The following is a 26,301-nucleotide window of genomic DNA, read 5'->3' as shown; positions in this document are numbered from 1 at the left end:
GCTGGCTACATAGTTCTCCATATAGCGGGGCCTCGAATGCTTTGAAGGCAGTCAGCCCACCCTCCAGCCTTTGCTTCTCCATAGTCAGTCATCGGCTCGTTCACACTTTTTGTAAGAACTAGATCTCCTTATAAATCCCTCGATGACTTTGGTTAGTTCTCTCTGCAGCTTCCCATTTCCCTGTGTGTCTCTAAGTGAGTTCTGGACAAACTCACATGCACTCTGGAGCACACCCCAGAGTTTGAATAGCAATAACCACTGTCAACGACCGCTACAATGAGTATGAGGCACTCACTATATGCCAAGCACAGCCAGAGGTTCAAAGTTTACGGCTCACTTTTTATCCTTTCACATCCTGAACACTGGGTTTCACTATGTCCAGTTACTGATGAGAGAACTGAGAACTGACCAACTAAGCCCCTTCCTCAAAGTCACACTGTGAGTGCAGTACAGAGCCGGGAGCTGGGAGCACCGGTCCCCTGAGCCAATGCCTTCCTGCTTCCCTGAAAAAGGGCTTGCAGGGAACACCCACTCAGGACACCGTACACTCGGGAGCCTCTGGTGTCTAACATTTTAAGAAGCCCAAAGCTATAATCAATCCCTAAGATAACTGCTCACATGTGGATTATGTTTCAAGTCTTCTGGATCAATATGTGCTAAGTTCCTCTGATCTGTAAAAGACCGCCCACTTCCAATCTACAAGATTACCAATTTACCAAAGATCTTGGAATAGGGACCTTTATGAAGACAGGGACTTTAGAAAACGTTGCCATTTTCTCCTTTCTTAAAACATGGCTAGAATGACCAAGATCTATAAATAAAAAAAAGGCAGACTGCATGGCGGGCAAAGGATCGCCAGCGGTTTCTGAACGAGGGATTCACTAGGGAGGCAAGTAAAGAGCGTGAAGTTAAAGACGAGAATGAACATTTCAAGGGATGGACGGAGTCCTGCCTTGGCTCCAGAAAACAGCTCACTGCTGGAGGCTCTTCGCTAACCGCGCCCCCCACCTCCCCCCCACAAGGGCAGCGGCAAGTGCAGGTCTCTCTTGACCTCACACCTTTCAAAATTAGCTTGGGTGAGAAATCCAGGCCTGAATCACACTCATTGTGGCCCAGCTTTCAGCACTGGCTGTAAAAACACCGTGACTTCACCGGTTAGACTACCAGATGAATTGGGTCTCTCATCAACGCCTATACAAAATAGGCCTGCTCTTGCAGGCGGACACAAAACTCAAGGGGCTAGATCCAGAGTCATGCCACCCTGCAGCACGCCGGCACGGGGACACCCAAGGAGCCCAGAGGTGTGTCGTCAAGCGCCTGCAGAAACATCCCCAGAGCTGCAACCGCGGAGCAGAGGTCCGTCCCTTCTGCTCCCATCAGCAAACATCCACCACACCGTGTGGAGTCCAGATGCCCAAGGTCAAAGTCTTCCTGAAAGGCAGACCACAACATACACGGGTTTTGGTCCCAGAACATGGCATGTCTACATAAAGCAGGAAGAGACTTGGAATTCATCATATGCAAATATACAAAACATCATATGCAAATGACCACTCTAGAGGCTTCAGCTGCTGTTGGGTCCAGACCAAAGACCCACCTATTACTCCCTCTGCCAAACGAGGAACAAGGTTTGAGACTGACTGGCCACAAAGAGCAAAATAATATCAAAAACAAAACCAACCATCGTAAAGCCTAATGACAACAGATACATGTAGAGGAGAATAACACAGCTCCTAAGAAGTATGAAGTTTTGATGTTAGCCAAACTAGTCTCCTCAATTTGCAAAGCTGGGTTCAGCACCTCAAATTCGAACAGGCACAAACGTGTTGGGTGGAAACTGGAAGGGACTTGTCCTGACATCACAATACAACTAAAGGTGAGGAATCTCACAGTATATATATGTGTAACTATATATATCTACAGAAAAGCTAAGGGAAATTCATTCCATTCCCTGGAATGGCTCAACAGTTAAGTGCTTGGCTGTTAAAGGAAAGGTTGATGGTTCGAGTCTACCCAGATTGGTGATTGACTGACTTCAAACCATACAACTAAAGCAAGCTATGGAAAGCTCTATGGACCACAGTTCTACTCTGACTGGCATGGGTTGCCGTGCGTCAGGCTTACTGAATGATTGATAGCTGGATGCTTTCCATTCCCAAGGAATGGCCCTTGCAGAGTTTAGTTGCATTCAGTACTTGTCTACAGCAGCGGTTCTCAACCTCCTCACGCTGCGACCCTTTCATACAGTTCCCCATGTGGTGGTGACCGCCCCCCAAGCAGAAAATTATTTCCGTTGCTACATCATAACTCTAATTTTGCTATTGTGAAGAATCAGACGGCCCCTGTGAAAGGGTAGTTCAACCCCCAACGGGGTCGAAACCCACAGGTTGAGAACTGCTGTTCTACAGAGGTTATGGGTTGGAAACTTTATAAGTTTATATGCTACAGTTCCATAATTATAACAGAAATGATTTCAGAACTGTATTTCATCCCCATTTTCAGGATTTCATCTATAAGTGCATAAGATAGCTATGTACAAAAGTTCACGTGAAATAAAAAGTACATGTGAGGCATCGGGTTTCCAGTAGCTATAAGCTCATTAGAAACCCACTCGTGAAATTGGTTGTCTCACTTGTCTCTCTGCACTGGAACCCAAAGTCTTTCATTGCACAAACCTTGCCCGAAACTGTTGAGATTTTACCCTGGCTCAGTGTGAAGGCCATCCCCCTATCACCACGTTTTCCTATTTCAAGCAGAATACAAGTATCCCGGCCACCTTGAATCTCCTGGATCCCTGGCACTCACTGCATCGCATCATACTTACCTGCAGACGTCAACTCTTGGCAAAGGCAGGTCCTCGGTCTCATACAGCCCCATCTTGCCTAAATAGCCCAGCACACAGTGTGGTACGTAACAAGCACAGAATGAATGACTGTGTGCTGAACACATGGACACTCATGGCTGCTGTCTCATAAACATACGAATCAATGGTATGTGTCCTTCAAAGTTTCCAGCACTGAAAGAGAGTCTCTTCCCTATTCTCCCTACAAACATATAACAATTTACCCAGACAAAAAGCTATGGAAACTCAATTCTTGTCAACTCCGTCTCAGGGCCAGTTTAGAAGTTGTTTTTCTTGCCTCTCATCCCAAGTATTTTAATTAACCAAGGTCTCAGAAAGATCTCTCGCTGCAAGCCCTGGAGACCAAAGATGTTTATTCATCCACTGAACAAGGAGAGCTCAGGTGCGGAAAGAGCCACATCTTGTTACTTTGAGATCGGCCCCAACCTTCAATTGCAAAGCAGACACTCCACCCTATCGCTTGACTTGTCAACACTGGCTTCCCACTGAGCTGCCATTTTGAGTTAGGATGGACAATAAAGTCAGGTCATGACACAGATGGCAGACATGGCAGCCTAGAAGCATTCTGCCATCAGTGGTTCTGTGGTCCTTACCTTTGACATCTAGCGCCTCCAATAATCCCATCCCCTGGACTCAGCTACCACAGCCATTAAAACCTTCAACAGGGTGGCACCACCTTCCCAAGGGTGGGATCGTGTTAAAGGCATGGGTCCTGGCTCTGGCTCACACAACCTGGTCCTCAACTGGGTCACTTAGTTGTAGTTTAAAACTTATGCAAGTCGCTCAGTCTTCTGACTATTTTTGTTCCCTTCCCAGTTGTCACTGGGGACAATATCAGCCACACAGGTTTCCGAAGAATCTTCTCACACATACTGCAAACACTCAGCACAGTACTTGCTGTCTTGTAAGCAATTAACCTCAATGAGGGCAATACACACACAGATGCCTCCTTTGGCAAAAAAAAAGACCTCAAGTAAACTAAAAGACTATAAACTAATCAGAGAGAGGCAAAGAGGTAACACATGGGCTCAGATAACTAGGGCTGACTCACAGGCTCACTGCTTACAGACTGGCACTGTGGAACTGACCACCCTATTGACAGTGGGGGCGACAGCCAACTACCTCCTAGCCTGTTGCCTTCAGAGAACCCCCTGGAAAAGTTCCTTTCAAGTGTTCGTGTCTGGGGTTCCTAAAATGATCCTAAACGACATTTCAAAACCAAAGACAGGCTAATAATAAACATGCTAAATCCAAACCGTTTTTGTTTCGCCCATGGCCGTCAAGAGTCTCAGGACCAAATCTGCAGCCCTCGGTTAGCAAAAGCACATCCCTGACCATCGACACCGAGTGGTGTCCTCCATCTCCTGTGTCCTTAGTAGCCTTTGCATTCTATTAGTTTATATTTTATAAACTGTAGTTTAGATTTGATGTAGGTCCTTCCGACATTTTCAGTCCAATGGCTTCTCGTGTATGCCTCTCAGTGACCTTCAGTCCTCTGTGACACGAAGCAGGCCACAAGCAAATACGCGAAGTTACAGGAGGGTCGTCTTTCACAGCCTCGAGTGTCACATATGTAGACAGGCACCAGCAACCATAGCGTCGCTCGCCATGTTGCTAGAAGATGGTTGTGTGTGCCAGAGCACCTTGTCAAGTGCAGAGTTCGGGGGAAGAGTCCATGGTCGTGAGGGGACTTCTCTGCTTCTTGCATTCTCAGTTCAGGGCAGAAAAAAAATCAATGAGCTTATCAGGCATCAAAGCGCTGGTACCGCCCAGCAACAATTTGGGAAAATCGAGGGAACCAACCACAGGAAGGGAGATCTCACTGTGTTTGTCTGATCAGCGGGGCAACACTGCTGATGGCCTCCACCCAAGCTGGGATGAGGCACAGAGCCACGGCAACACATGGGCTGGGGACTGCAAGCCAGGTGACTGAGGCAGAACACCGAGTGGGGCCGCTCGGGCCAAGAATTCCTGCCTAAATGTTCCTGAGCTGCCTCTCCCAGCTTGCAAGTGGTGGTCCCAGCCAGCACTAATCACCTCGCATCAGTGCGACGGGTGGGGAAATCTGAAAGGGAGGAACATGGAGCCTTGTGTGATGTCCACATTTGTGCAGAAGTTTAGGGTGGGCATGCCACACAACACACTGGCTAAGGGCACTAGCTCTGAAATGTTGGCTACTTTGCCAATCCTTGTCCAAATACCGTGTGCTAGAGTGCAAAGCATCTCAGTTGAAAGGCAGGCAAGGCTCGTTGCTTTTGAAGTGCATGTGGCCAAACAGAAAGGCTTCCCCAGGTGAGAAGTCCAGGAAGGAAGGCAGGCAGGAAGGGGGAGGAGCGAGGGCAGGCTGGAAAGATCAGCAGGTGGAACAGCAAGCTAGACTGCCTGTGGGTCCCCTTGCACTCTTTCCAGGCACCTGCAGTTGCGGTTTTTTAAGGCCACGGCAGGCTCTGTGTACCTATTTTTCCTTCCAGCTCAGAGGCAGCCTGTTGTTTAGTAATGTTTTAATTGGCCAAGAGAACACTCAGCCCAAAGAAAAAGTCAATGAACTTAAAAGAAGCATCACTTTTTATCAGCAGGAACCGACATATGTGTAACATCCATTGTGCACCTACACGGTATCTCATTAGGATAATCTGTCTTCTGACGGATGAATAGAGGTGAAACAAGGTAGTCTCGAACCCAGAATTTAAATCCAAAGTGGAACAGTTTTTTTACTATCATACCCTTCTTTAGGTTTTTTTTAACTTTCGATTGTGAATCGGGTGAAGCAGAACCATTTTCCATTCAACAATTCATACATTTTGTTTCATCTTGGTGATGGCCATCTTTACAAGACCTCATCCCATTTCCTCCTTGTGCTTCCTGTTTCCTTGCTGTCTTCTGTCCTAACCCTTCTGAACTTTGTCTTCGGGGAAACGCTGCCCTTGTGACCTCCCATGGTTGATTATTCTACGGTATCCGCTCCTGAGTATTACGACTCTCCTTACACAACGCTCTATTGTTTGGTTCAAAATTGAGTCATGGGTGGGTGGGTGGATGGGGGGGAAGAGGATGGTGTGAGTTCATTTGCAGAATTGAAGGATGACTAAAGGCCTTAGGCTTGTGGGTTCCGCCAGACTCTATCTTTCTGACCGTTAAGGTCGGTCTCTTTTATAATGGAGTATTCTCTTGCGTATTTTTCTACCACTTGATCCAAGACTTTCAATGTGAGCCCTTTCAGAGTTGTCACGCCATTTGTACTCTTCAGAAGTCTCTCTGCCCAGCCATTTCGAGGGGAACGGCACATTCTGCTTCGGGAATCGTCACTCTGGTCACCCTCAAGGATCCCTTACACCATATAGCTCTTCACATTCTATAAGATGTCTTCCCCTACCCGGTTCTCATTTGTCCCCCCTTCCTTAGGTGCATGCTACACATGCCTGTGCGCGAGTGGGTGGGGTAGAAATTTCAGAGCATAAAACCCTTCTCTAAGAGAGAAATTCCACAAAACTGTGCACTGCTAGCTCCGTGGAACCCAGCATGCCCACCTGCTGGAGGAAACGGTCTGGCAGACTGGCCACTTTATCTCGCGGACTGACATTGCGGCCATCAGTGTGATTTATTGCCTGAAGACAAGGTGAGGCAAAGGAAACAGGGCAAAGTGGCCTTGGTCACATTAGAGGGCACTGCAGTCACACCGCCCTCCCCCCACCCCACCCCCACCCCGCCAGAGGTTGCACCCCAGGAAAACAGTTACAAAGGTTACCTCGATGCAGCACAATGTGGTCGATCATGTTGCGTTTGTATTTGGTGTGATAGAGGCAGAGGGGACAACGAAGATCTTTGGGACCCTCCTCAGGAACCGCCGAATGCCCAGCTTCCACGTGCATAGTAAAAGCAGATCTGTGACATGGGGAGAGGGGATCAGTGTGACAAGGGGCCATTCTACTCCCCCATCCCCTGGCCAGCGACCCCACCACAGTGCTTCTGGGTATGACACCCTCACTTGAGCAGCCACAAACATAGTGGTAAATCATGTTTGCGGGACTATGGTCATCCAGGGACTGAACCCACCCTGCAGCACCAAGAGCTATACAGATTTTTGTCCTTTGGCTGGGTTAAGGGCTTCCTTTGGAAAAAAAACCCAGATATCCCCAAACACCTAATTGTTGAAATTTAGACATGCCCTATGAAAAGAATGAAAACAAAACTCCTAAATGACCATCAAGTCATTTCCAACTCATAGCAGAGGAGAGGCCCCTGCAGCTTATAAGACAGTCATCTTGTGGAAGCAGGAGGCCACAGGTTTCTCCTGTGGAGCAGCTAGTGGGTTTGAACTGCCAACTTTGCCATTTGCAGCCAACTGCTGACACACCCAAATCCCTGCACCACCAGGGTTTCTTAGAGGAAGTATTTGACCATGCCTACAGGAGAGGGACTATTCGAAAGTGAGGTTGATTTATCAAATGCCTACATGAGTCTTCAGGCAAGAGAAAGGGTCCAGGGCAGACCGCTTAGGAGGGCCTGATGGCTGATGCTTAGGGAAACGGAAGCAGCTGAGAGTGGGATGGCCTTGTTGCTTTCCCTCCATCAGTCTCAAAACCTGAAAATGTACACAGCCTTAAATTTAGATGCCCTCATAAAAATGATGGAGGCAAAAGTTAACGGGCAAAGCCCCTGTCCTATTAGCTGAGCACTTCTCTCTGGAGAATGGCCCCTCATTATCTGGGTCCCTTCACTTTAGCTGAATTCTAAGGTCACATGCATATTTATCTGGAAAACAGCTAGACCAAGCTCGTCATCAGAGTATAATACATTTTCTACCAAACCCCTGGAAGAAGGAAGATGTGTTGTCTTCTGGTTCATCTTTTCCTTTGGGCACAAAGCCGACGTTTGAAAGCTTTGTTGTATGTCCCAAGGAAGCCCAGGCCTTGAGTCTTGATTGCAATACCAGCCAGAATGAATAGCTTTCTCTAGATGATATATAATAGTAGTTTTCTATTGATAATATTGTAATGCTTGGTAGTCTATGGATAATATTGTTGCATTTGCCTTGTGCCTGCCACTATAGTGCTATTTCAAAGACACCGGTTCATCTAATCCTCACCAGTCTTACAATGTCAGTCTTATTTATTAACCCTTATTTTACAGATAAGGAAACAGCGACGGGGAGGGACTCAGTAGCTCTCCAGGGTCACATGGCCACTAAGCAGCAAGGATGGGATTCATATCCAAGCAGGCAAGCTCCAGACGGTGCTCGGAACCACTCAGCTAATGGTTTCTCACAAGGTACGACTGACCCATAGCAGACCCGGAGTGAATCACAGGAAGCACTGGTCTCTGAGCCCACCAATTCAGCCGTGCCTTCAGCTCTTCTTTTTCTAGACTGCAGCGCTCTCTCCGATTGCTCAGGGCTTGTCTTCCTTGGGACCTTGATTCTCTAGGGGCCTTGAAAGGCTATGATCTTAAGCAACAAAGAGTTTTCTTCCCCAGGGTAGCAGAGGAGGACATTACTGCTAAGACTTGTCTAGGACGCTGCTTTATGCGCTTTTTTTTTTTCCTTTCAAAGAGGGAATTCATGAGCAGGGAAACCGCAGAGCAGTCCCCCCAGGGTGCACAGCTCCTGGCCGTGCGCGGGGCGGGGGAGATGCTTCAGCTCACTCTCACACTGCCTGCATGCCCACTCGCTCCAATTTTCGAACTCAAAAGATGATGATGTGGGGGCGAGTGGGTTGTTGATTTCATTGTGTATTTTTATCGTGGTAAAAGACATAGAGCCTAACATTGACCGTTTTCACCACTGGGTCGTATATGAACCCTTGAGTGCTCTGTGCTTCAGGCCCACTTACTTAAAGCCTGTGTAAAAGGAGCAATCTTTGCACTTGAAGAGCTTCTTCCCGCCATGCTTGTCGCGGTAATGGCGCCGGATGCTCTGGATGTAGCCAGAGGAGAATTCACAGAATTCGCAGTGGAGCACGGCTTCGGTTTTCTGCTCGGGGCCCGCGGCGGCCCCCGAGAGAGGCACGGGGCTCACGCGGCTATTGGTCCTGGCCAGGGCGGCCGACTGGTAGTGGTTCAACTGCTGCTGGACATCCGGAGGCTCCGAGTAGGACGAGTCTGCGGAAAGACGGGGACAGTGACAGGGGCGCGCAGAGGGCACCGTGCGTGCTGGCGCCCGAGCCCTCTGGCAGTGGCTTTCAGATTTGGAAGGGCTGCACCCCTCCTCCTACGGGGCCTGGTTTACATGCGATCACACACAGACTGGGCTGACAGGGGTGAGGGGGGTGGGGAGCGTGGCTTTTGAAAAATCCTAAGGGGAGAGGTTTCAAAGTGAAGAAACCAAACTGTTCTTGAACGGCATCGGCAGCATGGGAACCGGCTGGCACAGCACACCGCTCCTCGTCGGCGGGCCAGTCAACCCACGGAAGGCACGCTGGCATCGACGACAGCGAGGGGAGCAGAGGACGCAATATTGCCTCGCCTGCAGCCCGGAATGATTCGAGGCAGCGAAATGAAAATGGGAAAAAAAGCCAAAAAACCCCCACCAAAGGCAGGGAGGGTTGGTCTTTAACAGAAATGCTGAAGCACATGGTACTCACAAATACAAAAATGTTTTATGCCCTCACTGCTAAGTAATTTAAATTAAAAAAAAATATTTTTAAAAATCCGATTGTATTCTCCTGGAATGGATGTGTAAAGCTTACTCAGCATTAAGATGGAGATTTATTCATATATACCATTAAAATGAAACTCCAAACAAGTTTCCTGAAAGGTATTTTTAAAGTTTGCCGTTCCAAGTAAAATATCGGGAATGACAGGCACAAATCTAAAGCTCGAAAAGCTTCCATGGCATGTGGTGGAGAAATCTGATCTGGAGGGGAGAGGAGGGGGACATCTCAGAGTTTTTTCTTTTAATTAAAAAAAAAAAATAAGAAAGGAAAGGAAAAAGAAAGAGCCAGCATGCGCAAAGGCTCTTTGCCCAGCACAGGGCTTGGAAGGTTGAGGTTAGGGATTCAACAGCATCGGCCTGTTCAACCCACAGCTGCCCATGAACACAAATGAAGGCCATGAACACTGCGGCATAACTTTCCTTCAAAAGAAAACAAAGGGCTCTTCAGCCTTTCAAAAAGCCAGGGGGCCTGGGGCGGGTCAGGGTGGCAAGGGGGCAGAAACTGTACAAGCCTCCTCCTGATTTGATGGACACTTAATTTTCCAAAGCACGATTCCCTGAGGCAGGACATGGAGGAATTCTGTAAAACCCCTATTTGATGAAATGAGTACCATCCGTCCCAGCAACCTCTTCGCAAAGAAAAACAAAAGCAGAGCAGCATCCTTGTCTGTGGGGCCATCCCCGGTCTTCAACAGCCTCAACGTCCCTTCCCTTCTTGTGCTCCTCCGCCCCTCCTCAATTCATATTCCTCAAGATTGAGGAGGCCAAAAAAAAAATCCCCTTTGGAAATTGTAAACAAATCTGCCACACACAGAAACAAAACAAAAGGAAACATGAACAATATCTCCAAGCCTCCAAGGGTTCATTACCAGGTGTACGGAAGACAAAGGAAGAAAAGAACGACGTGAGTGAATTCATCTTTTATCTCCTCTTCCCTCTCCTCCTTCCACCCCAGCAGAGGAACCACTCAGGATCACAATAACGCGACTGTCAACCTCTCACTCCGTCTTGCAATAACAGATGTGTCTGCCATTTCCTGGAGTGGTCACGAGGTTGCCCAGCTAAGCCCTCAAGACTTGCAGTTTCCGCTGCAAAACCCAGGGCCGGTGAAGCGCAAAACACTTCCTACACCTCCCCCGTTGGCATGATCCTGAGTGCAGGCGACATGCTGCCCGGGTCACTCTGAAAAGTCTCTGGCCTCTCCACTGTGCTGGCGCAGATCTGAGTTCTGAGCACCTCGGGGCAGAGATTCTATATCAAGGGCAGAGCCAGGTCCTACTGCCCTTGACCGGTTCAGGACCCACAGGTCCAACCAGAGACCCAAGCAAATATACCAAAGGCTCATCTACTCCTCATTTATCGGCTGCCCTTTGCCCCCGCCACAGCACACACTGCGGTATGGATGCTGGTAATCGTCACAGACACCAGGCAGCTGACGGCTTCAAGCTCTTTATGGCAAAGCCAGAGAGAAAGAAATGGCGCCCACTCAGATGATAAGCCAGGGGAATTCATCTCCCTTGCTCTCCAGGCACCCCAAACCCAACATGTAGTAGATCTCCTAGGCAGATCCCTACAAGGGAACAGGGCCTCCTTTAACACATTTTTCTTTCTCTAGGGCTGACTGCACATTATTTCATCCATCTCCTAAAAGAAAAGCCTACATATTTTAACTACTCCAGTGTTCACCTGTGATATGAAACGTGAATAAATTAAACATGCAGGAAGTCCCCAGAGAGAAGGGGCGGCTCCTCACCGTCTTGCATGGCAATGCAAAACCAACAGCTAGGGGGGTGGGGTGGGCGGGAAGGCTTGTATGTTATAAATTCCATTTTTTTTCCCGGTTAAAATCAGACAGGAGGTTTACCTACAAAAATAAGCAAATCCCACCCCTTGTGGCATATTTGTCATAATGTCCAGGACACCACTTTTAGTTTTTATTTTTTTTAAGGGAGGGAGAGAGAGAAAGAAAAGTCTTTCACTTGGAGTTTATGAATAATGTACAATTTTTGAGCACCCTGGGCACCAAAGTGCTAAAGACCTGAGCATGGACGTTCCACCAATCTTTGAAACAATAGCCCACTTGCTAAGCTGCACGTGAAACTCCAGGATGTTCATGAAGCCCAGGCGGAAGCGCAAGATGAGGGTCATTTGTGGCCAGGTTCGAACAGCAAACGGATTGTTAGTTGTGAAGGGCATGGCACGTAAGTTAAAGGTCATCATTAAGGCTGTCCTTTCCTTCTTTGTGTCCGGAAAAGAAAACCACCCTATGCCTGCAGAGGCAGACTTCTGGGCATGGCAGGGCAGCGTGGAGATAGGATGTCAACCCAGGTCTGAGAGTGCACTGCACCCCAACCGCGACCACACAAGGTACATCTGTATGGCCAGTGAGGCCAAAGCACCGAAGACCCAGTGGCCCACCTTCGAAGACAGGTCCATAGCTGAGCGTAACCGTACAGTTCTAACCTTGAGGCATGTGATCCAAGATAAACATTTAACACTCCGATTTATGACTATTTTTATGCCCAGTGTTAGAGGTTGCATCGTAAGTACATTAAAGTATATCTAGCTATCCAATCCATCATTTGCTCATAGTAAGAGAATTACAGTAGCAAAATCTGGATCAAAGTGGACATTGCACATAGATGGATGGCCATAGCACACAGAGGCTTGAGTTTGGAATTTACTGTCTTGGCTCCATTCAACCTCTCTATGACTGTATCTGTTTTCCTGATGAGGTAGCGGAGGATGATGGGGGCTGCTCACAAAGTCAGAATTGGAACAAAGAGCTGTCTGGTGCTAAACTCTTATCAAGCACCAGGACCCCAGTGTCGCTACGGGTTTGGCCTCTAGGTGCAGCATCCCACGGTGGTCCCCTGACACAAGTCAAAATGATGAGAAAGAACAGCACTAGTCCATCAGCAAAAACATGCGACAAAGAGGAAGGGAAGGTGACAGAAAGACTGGAGCAGTTAATGATCAGAAATGACACTGAATGGATTAAAAAAGACATTAATCATTTCAAAGAAGATGAGGAACAAAAATGCCTCAGGTGGGGTTTAGCCGGGAAAAGACAAGAACGCAGGTGCAGAGGGGAGATGAGCGCTCGCGGGTGGCTCTAGAACAGCTCAGGATTCCACACCAGGGGAGAGGCGGCTGCTTTTCAAGGGCACCCCTTCCCGCTCACTCCGAGAAACGGAAAGCTTCTTGCTAATTCTAGCTCCGCAGAAATCCAGCCAAGCCCAGGTGAGCAGCAACTGAAGGTATTCATTTATTTTTCCTCCAGACATTAGCCCTTGCAGGAACAATCGCAGGAAATTTGAATTTATAAAGGCAAGAGGCAAAAAAGCTGGAAGAACAATAAACACGACAGAGGGAGGCTTTCTTGAACCTTGACTAGTTCTGATTCTGCAAACATGTGGTTAGGACCCTCTTAGTGCCCAGCTGCTTTCAGGTTCTGACAAGTCAAAGTCAAAGAAGACACCAGGGGGACCATACAAGGATCTTGTAGGCAAGTGAGCAGACTAGCTGGCTGTTACGGACACCTAAGCCTTCTCCACAGCGAGCGAACTTGCTCCGTTGCTTGAAGGCTATGGTGTCACTAAGGAGCTGCAGGGAGTACAGACCTCACCGGTGACACGGTCAAAAGGAGTGACCATCTGTAAAATCTGTGTGCAGGGGCTCAGCCGCAATGTATCATTTTTACAGAAACATCTTGGTAGTTACTTTTAACAACAGAAGGATTTTTTTTCCCGGTGAAACCCAGTCTCTACATCCATCGAGGTTAAAACTCTGAGCCCTGGTGGCACAGTGGGTTATGTGTTGTGCTGCCACCCATATGGTCAGTAGTTTGAAACCACCTGCCGCTCCGTGGGAGAAAGATGAGGCTTTCTGCTCCCACGGAGTTCCAGTCTCGGAAACCCACAGGGGCAATTCGACCCTGTCCTGTAGGGTCATTATGAGAGGGAATCGACTCGGTGGCAGGAAGTTGAATGCGCAGAGCTGTCATTATTATCAATTACAAGGATGCTTCCAATCATGTGGTTTCTCTGGCGGGATACAAGCTGTTTTCATTGCTGCCAGTGTTTTTATACTCACCGATTTTGTCACATTTTCTGGTGTTCTAGCTGCAATATTGGGGTAATTAGTATTTGTGAACCCACAGCAATAACGTAAAAAGAACAAAGTAGTAATTAATGGGAAAGGAGAGAAACAAAGGGGGCTGTTGTTCAGGTCACGAATCATGTTGCCATTCGATGCAGAAAGATCTTACAGAAACAAATTTGACGTTAGTGTTCCCCAAACCTCAGAGTTATCACTTAACTATTCTCTTGTTAACGTTGATAATGAACTTGACTAGGGTGTGTGTGTGTGTGTGTGTGTGTGTGTGTGTGTGTGTGTCAGTGGTGCCACCAACTAAAGGCCTGAAAGAGGCAAAGAGAACAAAAGAGCAGTAACAGGAGAGTTTCACGAGTAGAAAAATTAAGGGAGACACAAGGAAGAGTAAGAATCGATTGGGCAGTAAATTGTGGGAGCCACAGAGGACAGCCTCCTTCCCCCACCCGCGTGACACAGAAGTGACAGGGGAGGACCCATTCTTACTGCTCGGCAGCTCCAGGTGGAGGGCGGGAGTGAAGGTGAAGAGGTAGAAGCACCTTCGGGCCAGCCACCCCATTTAATTATATTTGAGCTACATTTCCGGGCAGATGTGGGGGCAGGCTATTTGGTCAATGTGAGTCAAGTACCAGGAGGAAACAAAAGACAAATAATTTTCGGCAAGAAATTTCTGAGATGCCAGGGGCAAGTGATTAAATTACACCCATTCATCCAGCAAATATTTATCGGACACCTAAGTAAATGGCAGACCCTGTTCTGGAACAGAAAGGCTTGATCCCTGCCCTCAAGCAACTCACTCTCTCAAAGACAGGTGAATAATTGATTGTGCTACAGCGCAAGGGAAAGCAAGAAAAAGCCAGTCCAAGTTATCTAGGCAGAGCCAGGGGGAAGCAAGGAAGACCAACTGCACTTGGTGACTGGTGGGATGTGGGAACGTGGGGGTGGAGAGTATGAGGGGTGGTGGTGGTGGTGGTGGTGGTTGGAGGGAGGTCTATCAACTGAATCCAAAGGGTTCATTAATAAATAACTAGTCTTACTTAAGGAGCCATGGCAGTCTACAGTGGTTACGCGTGGGGATGCTAACCACAAAGGCAGCAGTTTGACACCATGGACCCTCCCTGGGAACGCGATGTGGCTTTCTTTCCCGTCATGAGTTACAGTCTTAGAAACCCACAGGGGCAGTTCTACCCGGTCTTACAGGGTCACCGTGACTCGGAATGGGCTCAAGGGCGGCGAGTGTTAAATAAGGAACTCTGGTGGCTGAAGTGCTCGCTGCTAATGGAAAGGCTGCGAGTTTGAACCCACCAGTGCTCCATGGTCACCCGCTCTCATAAAAACCAACGCCCAGGAAATGCTACAGAACAATTCGCCGGCTTCCCGTGAGCTCACTATGCGTCAGGACTGACCCGGTGGCACACAGCAGCAATGACAACAATAGCATCACTCGATGTGTTCATTAAGGATGGCGACGCTAGACATGCAGATAACTGGCTGTTCAAGTCGCCATCCTCCGCCTCAAGTCATGCATGTCGGTAACATTAAATAGAGTTAAACAGGTCTCCTCTTAGCACAATGAAAAATACACGTGCCACAATTCCCAGAGACAAGAAACAAAGATGGGGACGACTCTGAGCATAGAAGTACACAGAGAAGAGGGGAGGGGAGAGTGCACGAGAAGAGTTTCAAATCTTCCAGTTCTAAAACCGAGTCAAGTTTAGAATAATGGTTGCTATTTTCTTCGGTGGGTGATGTAGCAACTACAGGTTGATAATAAGCAACCAGAAATGAATAGTATCTGTGGCTAATTTAACCACTAGTATTGTAAATGTCCAAAGGATTGTTGGGAGATTTCTGATCTATAAATTATTATTTTTCAATTGAGAAAGGCATACTGATAATGACAGGAGTACAGCTAGACACACAGGGGATGCATGCAACTTCTACTAAAGGTAGTCTACAGATAGTCACTAGTCCCTGATTCATGACACATTCTAGTTACGACAAACTCCACGGAATGAACACCTGCTTCCATTGTTATTTTGTTCATTTTAACCTCAGTGACATGTACTATCAACCAGGCTGAAGTGCATATTTTGCTGATATCCCTCTCATGAAAAGCCTTCAAAGAAAATTAAAGATAGTGAATATAAAAACAGTGATAATAAAAGGCGGTAATAAGTGAAAAGTAAAAATAAAAAGGGGTATTCGACTTATACCAGGATCCATTTAAATTGTGGGAACAAACCTGAGTGACAGTGACCGAGGACTCTAGTGAAAAGATGGAGAATTATTCTGCTGCTGAGGAGAACCGAGTCAGCGTTTTGAGATGCGCTCGGATCTCCAGCTAAATCCTAAAACACTGTTTTGAGTTTTGTGTGTCAAGTCTTCAAACGCAACACGGTGAACACTGGCATCACCTTTCCCCACACATCGTGTGCCTTCTGGATGTTCACGAAGGGCCCTTCGCTTTGTTCACACTCAAACTGCAAGACTCTTCCTTCACCGTTGTCAGACTTCTCCCTTTCAAGTGACAGTACCCTGAGCAAGGCACCAAACGCCCAGGCCTCCCTGCCTCCTGGCCACCTCCAGTCTTCTCGCCGATCCATTCACGTTCCCCTCAGTCCCCCACCTTCCTCTTTCTTCCCTTCCCATCGTTCACTCAAGTCCTCTCATCCCACGTGGGCAACTCCAACAGCCTAGGACCTCCTCTTCCTTCCTCCCAAAGCTGTTTCTTCTACTTTAACCACACACTAGTGAGCCTAAGTGACAGAGGATTGCTCCTAGTTTTCCAGTTCCTACAGCCACAGGTCTAATCGAAACCTGGTGGAACAGGTCTGTGACCAGTGGAAGGCTTAGATTCCTTAGTGTGTCTGGAAGCAATCCGGTTGTGAAAAAGGGTGCTTCCAAAGGGAATCGCCAGGCCAGTTAAATACAAGGCAGAGAGGCGGGTCCGTTCAGAAGGTTATGGAGATTGTTGTTTGAATCTTGATACACTTTCTAGAAGGACACAGAACAATCGTGGGAGTGTATTAGCAAGAAGAATTCAAAAAAATTAAAAATTGCATCAGTGAGAAACAGGCCAGGGAAGCTGGGTCGAGAAAGTTTCTCATCATCACTGTTCAACAGTAGCAAGGACTGTCCTATGGCAATTTTAATGCCCAGAACTTTAGACATCCTTTTGTCCCTAGATGCAAAAGAACATCGAAAAGGAACATAATTTGCATATATCTAGATGAGGGATTAACAAGTTTCTCTCTCTCTACATGTATATACATACATACAAATATATATATATATATACACACACACACATATGTATACTTATATATAGGATAAGTAAAAACAGTATTCTTACAAAAATATATACACACTTAGGAAAACAGTATATAGCATAAAGATAACAAGATGATCCTAACTTCAGGAATCTATTTTGAAAGATTCCGTCGGTTCTATCTGAGTTCCTCTGTAACTGCTGAAGCCTCTTCGTGCCCACGTCGAGATTCCTGTTGTCCCCCCACACACACACACCAAGGCCACCATCGCAGCAGCATTTGGCATCCAGAAGACCAGCAGCTACGAGTCCCAAAGGCAGCTTTCCAAGCAGTTCCTTTGAGGGACCTCAGAACTGCCCTCTCTCTATGGGCCAGGCTAGGAGCAAACTCTATTAGAAACAAGGGTTTAGAATACAAACGATGTCAAGTCTTTCTGGATAGTGTCTAAGGGGCCACATAAGTCTCCCGAGGCAGCCACGTTGCTTCAGTTCCTTCTTTTGCTTATGTCTTGAAGCTCTCCTGGCCGAGGACTCTGGCACCTCCTTGTCTTCTATCATCGGTGGACTCTGGCCTGGAGGCACAACATTATGATACAATGGCCAAAGGGGACAATGAGGGCTGCATGACTATATATAGGATTTCTGGGCCCGGTTGTCATGGAGGCAAACAGAAAAACAAATGCCTCATCCTGAAAATAAGGTTGAGGCCAAACTTGAAGGAAACACATTCTGAAATTTCCTGTCATTCTGATGCTTGAAAATAAGCCTTGAAATATGATCAGGGAATAGATGAGAGAAAAAATGAAGGAAAACTAAACAACAATAACAAGAATACCAGTCTTCAAAACGATAAAAAGTAAAACAAGAGTAATCTCTTTTGAGATGTGGTGTCCCTTCGTCATTGCATGCCCTGCCGCAAGGGTCGTTGTGTGTGATGCTTCATGTCCATGCCCTCTGCTTTGAGGGAATCCAGGCAGGTCTGACCTAAGGCAAAAAGGAGTGTTGAATTTTCTAAACTCATTAGGTCCTATATCTGTTGGGGACAAGTGCATTTGTTTATTTGTATTTTGTTGCTTCTTCCATAAATAGGTAGTCTCGGAAACCTACAGGGCGTGGCTGTGAGTCAGCACTGACTCCACAGCATCGCCAACCACCCAGGCACCCAAACCAGAAGAAATCCTTGAGTCATTTCTCTGTTATCCTATACATCCAGGGATTAAAACAAACAAACAAACAAACACTGTTGGTTCAACCCCCAGAAACCACTTGGTTTGTAATCTACTCATCAGGTATTCCATTCTTTCTCTGGGTTCTCCCACCAGCACTCATCATGCCGTACGAATGTGAATTTACTGTATCCCCACCAGATTAGGAACTTTGGAAGCCGTCTTTCTATCAACATATTAGTCTATCAATCTGCTTACCTACCTGCCATCCATTGACCTGGAACTTAGCAGAGACCTAGTTCAGTAACAGTAAACAGGTTACAGAGTCCAAGAATTCAAAGTGGAAAAGCAATCTGGAAAACCCAGAGGTAAAGGAAAACCCCAAGTAACCCAATGTCACTCTGACTTCGATCACTGAGGTTAATAGCCTTCCCATTCAAATATGAGACCCACTTTAGTACCCTCAGCTGGGTCTTTTTAACGACCGGGACAATGGTGTCTGGAAAAATCGAGATTTGAATGAAGTGGAATTCAGAATCCATGACCATCCCAAGAAGCCAAAGGTATCATATCTAGTTTTCACTGTGAATCAATTATAAACTAAAATGCTAGCACAGGCTTGAGAATACCCAGGGCACACCGTAGATGATTCCACATACAACCTGGTTTCCTTCCTTGTCTGCACCCATTGGTAGACACAATGTTTGTAAAATACATATTTAACAGGTCTCATGTAATTCTATGAACTGTGACTTCCTTGAATAAACCAAAGCGGCCACAGAGCTTCCTCCTCAAGACCCGATGTGAAGGAAGATGCCGACTGACTTCCAGGGGTCCGTCTTAGTGGGTGGAATAGGCTGTGAGAGCCCAGACAGGAAACGCATGCGAAGATTTAGGCAAGGATGAGATTGAGCAGGAGGGAAGAACGCATCTGGGTGTGAGCAAGCACATTTATATACACGCAGATCTAGAAGTGCCCACAGGGAACTACAGATGCGAGCGGCATTGCTGGGCAAGTGCAGGACGAGCAGGCACACGTCAAAGTACAAAACTGCCCTAACACTGTCCCCAAGACTGAGTTTCTTTGGACCAACAAACGAAACAAAAGTGGACGTTTGACACTTCCTCTTTTATTTTTACCTATTCTTACAAAGCCTGTGAAAATCCTTGCTCTGAGTTAAGTCATCTTTCAAATCACACCCACAGAAATTGTATTGGCCAGTGGTGGTCAAGCCTCCAGCCAAAACAAAGGGTGCAGGTAGTGGGTCTCAAGTTCACCGTCATGGTTTTGGCCAGCTCTGTGAAGGGATTTCTAAAAGTACACACGGCATCTTCTTTTCTCTTCACTGCACTTCTCACCACCTGAGTCACAGCAGATACACAGGCATCACCGATCGGTTCTCCGCACCACCTGTGAGGGGTTTGTGTCCCAGGTGTCTCCACGTGCACTTTATGTCTGAATTGATGAGGCATCTGAGTTCCTTAGGAACTTCAGCTGGTTCATGTTTACCTCGGGAGCATTCATTTAGGAATACTCAAGTTAAGAAACCCAAGGGTCTGTACTGAGAAGCAGTCCTTGTCTGTTTCCCACGGTTGGTCTACACTGCAGGTCTACTGTGTGCCAGTGCTTGGTGTGTGGTGCTACGGACACCAACATTTAAAGCTAGATTTAGTTACTCAAAAAACTTATTTAATCGTCGGAGATGAGCAGAATACTCTACTTAAAATTTTGTTTTACACGGTTCCTGGTTTTAGGAGCTGGGGGACCTGGAGGAGATGCAAGAGAGTCACTACTGAGTCTGATTAGTACAATGATCAAAGTGAAACCCAAAGATCTGTGGGGACAGACAGGAGGTCCCTATGGCAAACCAGAAGAGCCAAGAAGAGTTTTGGAGGAAGTTTCATATTTTCAACACTGTGAGAATTAGGCGAGAACGGACTGACAGGGGTGGGGGCTGAGGGGGATGAGTCAAGTGGAGATGAGTGTTCTAGGCTGCGGCGATCTCAAGACCTAGAGCTGTGAGAGTCTCTTGTTGATCTTCACCATGACCCGTTGGAATGAGAATTATTACTTCCCATTTCTATGACAGGGAAACCAAGGAAGTAAATAGAAAACAAGGTGCTTATCAGCTACCCAGAAGGGCCCTGGTGGCCGAGTGGTTATGCATTGAGCTGCTGCTAACTCTAAGGTCAGTAGTTTGAAACCAACGACTTGGCAGAAGATGAGGCTTTCTACTTGCATCCAGAGTCACAGACTTGGAAACTCACAGGGGCAGTGCAGCTCTACCCTGTCCTACAGGGTCACTATGCGTCTGCGGCAACTCGAAGGCAGTGAGTTGAGTTTTTATTTTTGAGCTACCCAGAGCCTCCTCAAAGCCCCAAGGAGACTTTCAACTAAGGAAAGCTTTCAACAGACTTTCAACTCAACAGGGCCTCCGGCATGTCTTGCATGCAGTGGAGGATAAGCAGTGAGTGATGACCACAGTCAGAAATGTGGCACCTAATGATAGGCTTCCGCGCTGGGTCTGAAGTGTGCACACTGAAGGTTTTGAGACAGGTGTGAAAGGGGCTTTACATTTTCACTCCTTCTGCATCTGCAGATCACACCCATCCTTGCTGTCATGAAGTCGTTTGTAACTCATAGGCACCCTGCAGGATAAAGTAGAACTTTTTCAAGGAACTTCCAGGCTGTCATCTTTATGATACAGACGGCCACAGCTCTCTCTTCCAGAACGCTGGTGTGTTCAAACCACGGACCTTTCGGACAGTAGTGGATGCTCAACCACTGAGCCTCCAGGGTGCCTTGAAGGTGCCCTGATCTTGGTTCAGTTATCACTAAGATGAGAAAGGCTGCTTGGTACAGATGCATGTCCGCTGTGAGAAAAGTCAACCGGAACATTCCCTACTAATAATGATGGATCAGCAATCTATGGTTCCATTTTTGTCTTTGTTAGTAGAAAACGCGAACACCCGCTCTTCTCTCTTGAATTTTACTAGTAGGTTGGAGCTGTCCATTTGACATGATTTCTACTCTTTGGACTGAATACATCACACTCACATCTGGAACAAATCATGGCACTACCTATGGGAAGTCGATAAGAAAAACTCAGTGGGGAACTTGCTCACCCCTGGCCAACCCTTCACAGACAAAAATAACAAGAAAGTCCAGGATACTGAGTGTATTCTGCCCACATGCTGGCAAACACCATATCGTGTTGGTTTGTTTTTCAGAGACTAAGTCTCATTAACACCCAACATTTTTCTCAAGCAGCGTTTTACTCCTTCGTGTTAAGATTGACGTGTCAAACAAAAGACACTTCACACGTTTCCTAGACTTACTTAAAACTCACATTCACTAGTCATTATTTGGTAAGATGATTCCATCTTCGATTTATTTGCTTTTGAAAACAGTTTGTCTATTCATAAAATGTTAATATCTATCATAAGGCGAGCTGGTGGCATTGTGGGCAAGGGAATGAACTGCTAACAGCAAGGCTGGCAGTGTAAACCCACGAGCCTATCCTCAGGAAAAAAGATGAGGCTACCAGTGCCCTTAGAGACTTACTGCTTCAGAAACCTATAGAAAGTATGTTAACAGTCAGAATACAGGAGCCTTAATGGCACAGTGAGCTACAATTTGGGCTGCTAACTGAAAGATCACCAGTTCAAAACCACCAGCCGATGCTACAAAGAAAGAAGAGGTTTTCTATCCCATAAAGATTCAGAAACCCACAGGGGGCAGTTCTACCATGTCCCACAGGGTTGTTAAGAGTCAGGATCAACTCAATGACAGTAAGTAGAGTTTAAATAGGAGTCAGGATCAACTCAGTGATATTAAGTGGGTATGTGTTGGATACTGTATATTAGCTACAAATATATATAGTTAGAACTCACGTTTTAAGAACTTGCTGGTGGCCAGACACAGGGGACTTATCCATACCTTGATAGAAACACACACTGAAATGAGGCCCCAGGAAAAGAGGCCATGTCCAGGGGACCATTTGTTCTCTGTTGTCCGTGAAGTGGAAGGAAGGCAGAGGGTCCATAGTCAGAAAAAAATGCCAATCTTGATTTCCTGCTTTAAACTATTGTAACAACTATTTAGAAGGCACACTTACCTGTCAGTTCACACTTACAGGACCTAGTGCTTAGGATAAAAGTGAACAGGACCACACTTTGTCTCTCGTGAGCTTTCTTTCAGGCACTGCGATGGAGCCGACAAGATTGACGCGGCCTTAGACAGCACCGTGGGACTGCCGAGGATGGACTGTCCACTCATCTTTGGGGAACCCACAGGAGCAGGGAAGGGAAGGGGTTTGCACATGGTCTTGAAGGATAATCACGGTTGGGACGAGTGGAGGAAGAAAAGGAGGAAAAGGAGGCACAGCATTTGCAAGGGCAGAAGGGTGGGAAGGGTGGTCAGGCAAGTTCAGCTAAGATATCGTGAGCATTTGACAGCTGGCTAGGGAAAGTGTGTGGAGACTGTTGAGAATGAAAACTTATGGTTTGGGTTAACAGGTCAAGAAACTGATAGATTTCTGAATAATGTTGTAGCTCTTTACCCTGCTAGAGTACACTAAAGGGCAGATTGTACCAAGGACGCTGTATGTACCAGCTGATGATGTAAGATGAGATGAGACAGTGAGATGGGAAGGATGGGTGGCTGGGAACCGAACCAAGGAGCTTGAAACAAGTCCCAGTGGGAAGCTGATTAGCTAAAGGATTATGGGAGAAAAGTATGGCCAAGATTCCTGAACATTCTGAGGCCTGATTCTAGCTGGGTACTAAAAGCACCAGTAGAGAGGCAAGTTGGAGGAAGTTGATGAATTCCATTTTATCTGAGGTCAGGTTAAAGGCGCCGGGGTGGTGGAATTGTTAAGCGTTGGGCTGCGATTCACAAGGTTGGTATTTCAAAACCACCAGCTGCTCCGAGGGAGAAAGACAGGACTTTCCACTCTCAAAAACAATTAAGAGTCTGTCTCAGAAACTCACAGGGGAAGTTCAAGTCTATAGTGTCCTAGTGTCACTGTAAGTCAGGATTGCCTCAGTTTGTTGAGGGATTTTTTGTTTTGCTTTTTGAGGTCAGGTTGCAATGAGACCGCATGGTGGAAAAAGTGAGCAGCCAGTTGGAAACAAGGAACTAGGGCTTAACCTAAACAGTTAGCCCTGGAGGCCAGGTGAGGTGTGAGGCTGCAGGGAAAACTCAGTAAAGAGACAATTTTATCAGAGAGACCTGAGGAGAACCTGAATCAGAGAGCAGGAGCAAAACCAAGAAATGAGAATTTCTCTGGGAGGAAGGTGTGTAGTTTAGTGCCACAGGGGATGATGAGGCAGAAGCACAGGCCACGCACAAGCACCGCCGACCTTGTTGAAAGTCGTTTCATTCAGGTCTTAGGGGTCAAAGTCACACTGCAAGGGATTCTAGAGACAGGAGGGGGAAAAAACGGCAGTGGCAGAAGGTATAAACAGAGAGAAGGAATGACCCCTTTCCAAGAAAATGTCACTGGAGTTAGCTAATAGGTCACTTCTCAAGTGTGGTTTCAATAAAATACTGAAAGCAGACCAAGGATTTTAGCCGTTTCAGAAAGAAAAGTGGGAGTGATGGGAATGTCGATTTGGGAATATGGGTTCTTTCGAGATTTGAGGATAAGTTTGCAATTTCAGAAAGGCTATTATCCAACAAGAGTTTTAATATTTAAAATAAAGATACTCTTCCTGAAGCTGTTGTTGTTAGGCTATTTTTTTTAAGGGCTTCAAACTGGTCTTCCTGGTCCAGTCTTAGCAGGTAAAACTAAATCAGGATGGATCCGAATTTGTAAAAGGTGGTTGAACCAGAAAGGCGAAAACGACAAGTTGACAGCCAGCTAGAAAGTTAATCTCCCTCTTAGAAAACAAGGGCAGCAGACGTGTTGCATGGCAACCAAATCTCTTGAATGGCAGAGTTGGAAATAACCGTGTTATGTGAAAATAACCACATGTGGTTGCAGCCCTGGACATGAGACTTATCCTTGCAATCCAGGTATAGAGTGAGTCTCCCAATCCAGGGCTTCCACCTGTAACCTCCCACATTCTAGTTATGATTCCGCTTCACCCAAATGCTAAACCTTGGAGTCTGTTTGTTTTTAATACACAGGCCATGACTGAACTGATTTCGGGTACACTTTCCAGGGGTAAAATAATGCCATTAAAACAGAATGACAGAGTGGACAGAAATTTGGAGTCAGGTCAACATGCATCACCTTCCTACCACCCCCAGGCATTCTCTGAGACTCTAAGCACATGACTTAAATGTCCTAGCCCCTAATATCCTCCCTTCTCCAACAGCTGGGATCTGGCCCTAGAAGTTCCTGTGATAAGATTGCTGTGAGTGTTATATGAAATGAGGCAATGTTTGTAAAGTACTCATTCACTAGACGTCATTACAACATTTATAATTAATTAGAAATGTATAGCAGTTAATGCTAGCATTGCTGATGAGGATAACATAACCCTGGGACTTATCAATGCATTTCTCAAGCCCATTAAGCGCTACTGAAATTCTTACTTGGTTTTCATTAAACCCCAAAGTTCAAATACATTTATATCAATTAGGCTCCACTTTCTCACACAGTAAAATAACTGAGGTTTCTCACTCTCCCCCCAAATGCTCATAATGTAAAGAGATTTTGTTCAGCTTCCAATGCTGGACAAAGAGACCCTCCTTTCCATTAGAAAAGATATCCACATCATTCCAGGGTTGGCGACAAATGATCATAAAGTGTTAGGAAAGTTGCTACTACTTTAAAACTATCTATTAAATACAGTAATTTAGAAAAAGAAAAGCACTTCCCTGTGCTATCTTATTTGATCCTTACAATAACCCCATTAAAAGGTATCACTGCTTCACATACCGGAATAGTGAGGCTCAAAGAGAGAAAATGATTTATGTAAGGGCACGTGTGTTTCTGAGTCCTGGGAGCTAGACGGCACCTCTGCCTCTAGCTGCTTAGAGCAGGCGTCCTCAAACTACAGCCCGCGGGCCACATGCAGCCCGCCGAGAACATTTATCTGGCCCGCCGGTGTTTTAGCCCCATTTAATTTTTTTACTTCAAAATAAGATATGTGCAGTGTGCATAAGCATTTGTTCATAGTTTTTTTTCAAAACTGTAGTCCGGCCCTCCAACAGGTCTGAGGGACAGTGAACTGGCCCTGTTAAAAAAGTTTGAGGACCCCTGACTTAGATTGTGCATTCTCGCCCACTACAACGTGAACAGTGCTGCCCGGGCTTGTGCCCACACCAGCCCTTGAGCTGGACCCTGGACCCAGGGGTCTCATCCATCCCCACGGTGACCAGCACATCGTTAAGTCAGGATGATCTGTATGGAGTACTGGTTTTGAGAATGTTGGGGCAAATATTGTATGCAATATTTGGATCCTTCCCAGGAATAAGTATGCCTGAAAGAAGCCATGACACCCAGAGTCCCTGGGGCAGCACCTGGATAGGAGGGTGTGCAGTGCTATGGACACAGCAGATATGCTGCTGTCACACACCCCCATCCGGATACAGGATGCTGAGGATGTACCCGGGAGGGCCTCTCTGCCTGGTGGTCTGCAAAGGAGCTTGGCAGAACTGGGCTGGGCAGGGCTCAGCACCTTCCTAACTGTTGTTTTCAATGGCCAGCCCAAGTAGTCACCTCCTTTTATTGGGATCATGAGGATTAGTATAAACTTAGATACCCCCGTGTTCCGTGCCTCACACGGCACAAAGCTACTTTCCCAGACGCCCCTTATACTCTATCTCTGAATGCAGCGGATGATGATCAAGGCAAACAGAAAAAGCTGCCATGCTCACTGCAGGTGCTTTTCACGACAGCCGAGAGGGGAAGCAGTGACTCCGTGAGCAGACGAAGAGCTGAGCAGAGTGTGGTGTGTGTAGACAATGGAATACAACCCCGCCACGCGGGAAACCAAACCGGTCTCGACCTCATGAGCCCGAAAAACCGTGCTGAGTGAAGGAAGTCAACCGCAAAAGGACAAACATTGTAGGAGCTCACCTATCGAAGCAGCAAATATATAGAAACAAAGATTACTAGTGGTTACCAGAGTGGTTATGAACGAGGGGACATTAGGTTTATGTTCACAGCGGTGGAATTATTTGGAAAAGGAGGGTGAGGATGGTTGTACAACTAAAAGAATATACTCAGTGTCCGTGAATTATGGCCATAGAAAATGTGGAGAGATGCGTGTATTGTTACGTTCC

The 26,301-nt window shown here is 46.7% G+C and overlaps 1 protein-coding gene across 3 annotated transcripts in view; it reads right to left on the bottom strand.

Annotated features, from left to right (window-relative positions):
- ZNF462 (zinc finger protein 462) overlaps nucleotides 1-26,301 on the bottom strand; it is a 148,767-nt gene that overhangs the window by 25,570 nt on the left and 96,896 nt on the right. For all 3 annotated transcript variants that reach the window (XM_045296575.1, XM_004710962.2, XM_030887373.2), the window contains exons 8-9: nucleotides 8,692-8,959; nucleotides 6,609-6,745 (exon numbers count right to left, since the gene is read on the bottom strand). In XM_045296575.1, coding sequence (XP_045152510.1) covers nucleotides 6,609-6,745; nucleotides 8,692-8,959 — 405 coding nt within the window. The remainder of the gene's footprint in view (nucleotides 1-6,608; nucleotides 6,746-8,691; nucleotides 8,960-26,301) is intronic.

The sequence above is a fragment of the Echinops telfairi genome, unplaced genomic scaffold, assembly GCF_000313985.2.
Source record: "Echinops telfairi isolate 266 unplaced genomic scaffold, ASM31398v2 ScPeMD7_7410;HRSCAF=8448, whole genome shotgun sequence".
NCBI classification, from domain to species: Eukaryota; Metazoa; Chordata; class Mammalia; order Afrosoricida; family Tenrecidae; genus Echinops; species Echinops telfairi.
The sequence above is the reverse complement of the archived record's forward strand: the minus strand, read 5'-3'. Positions and strand labels throughout refer to the sequence as shown.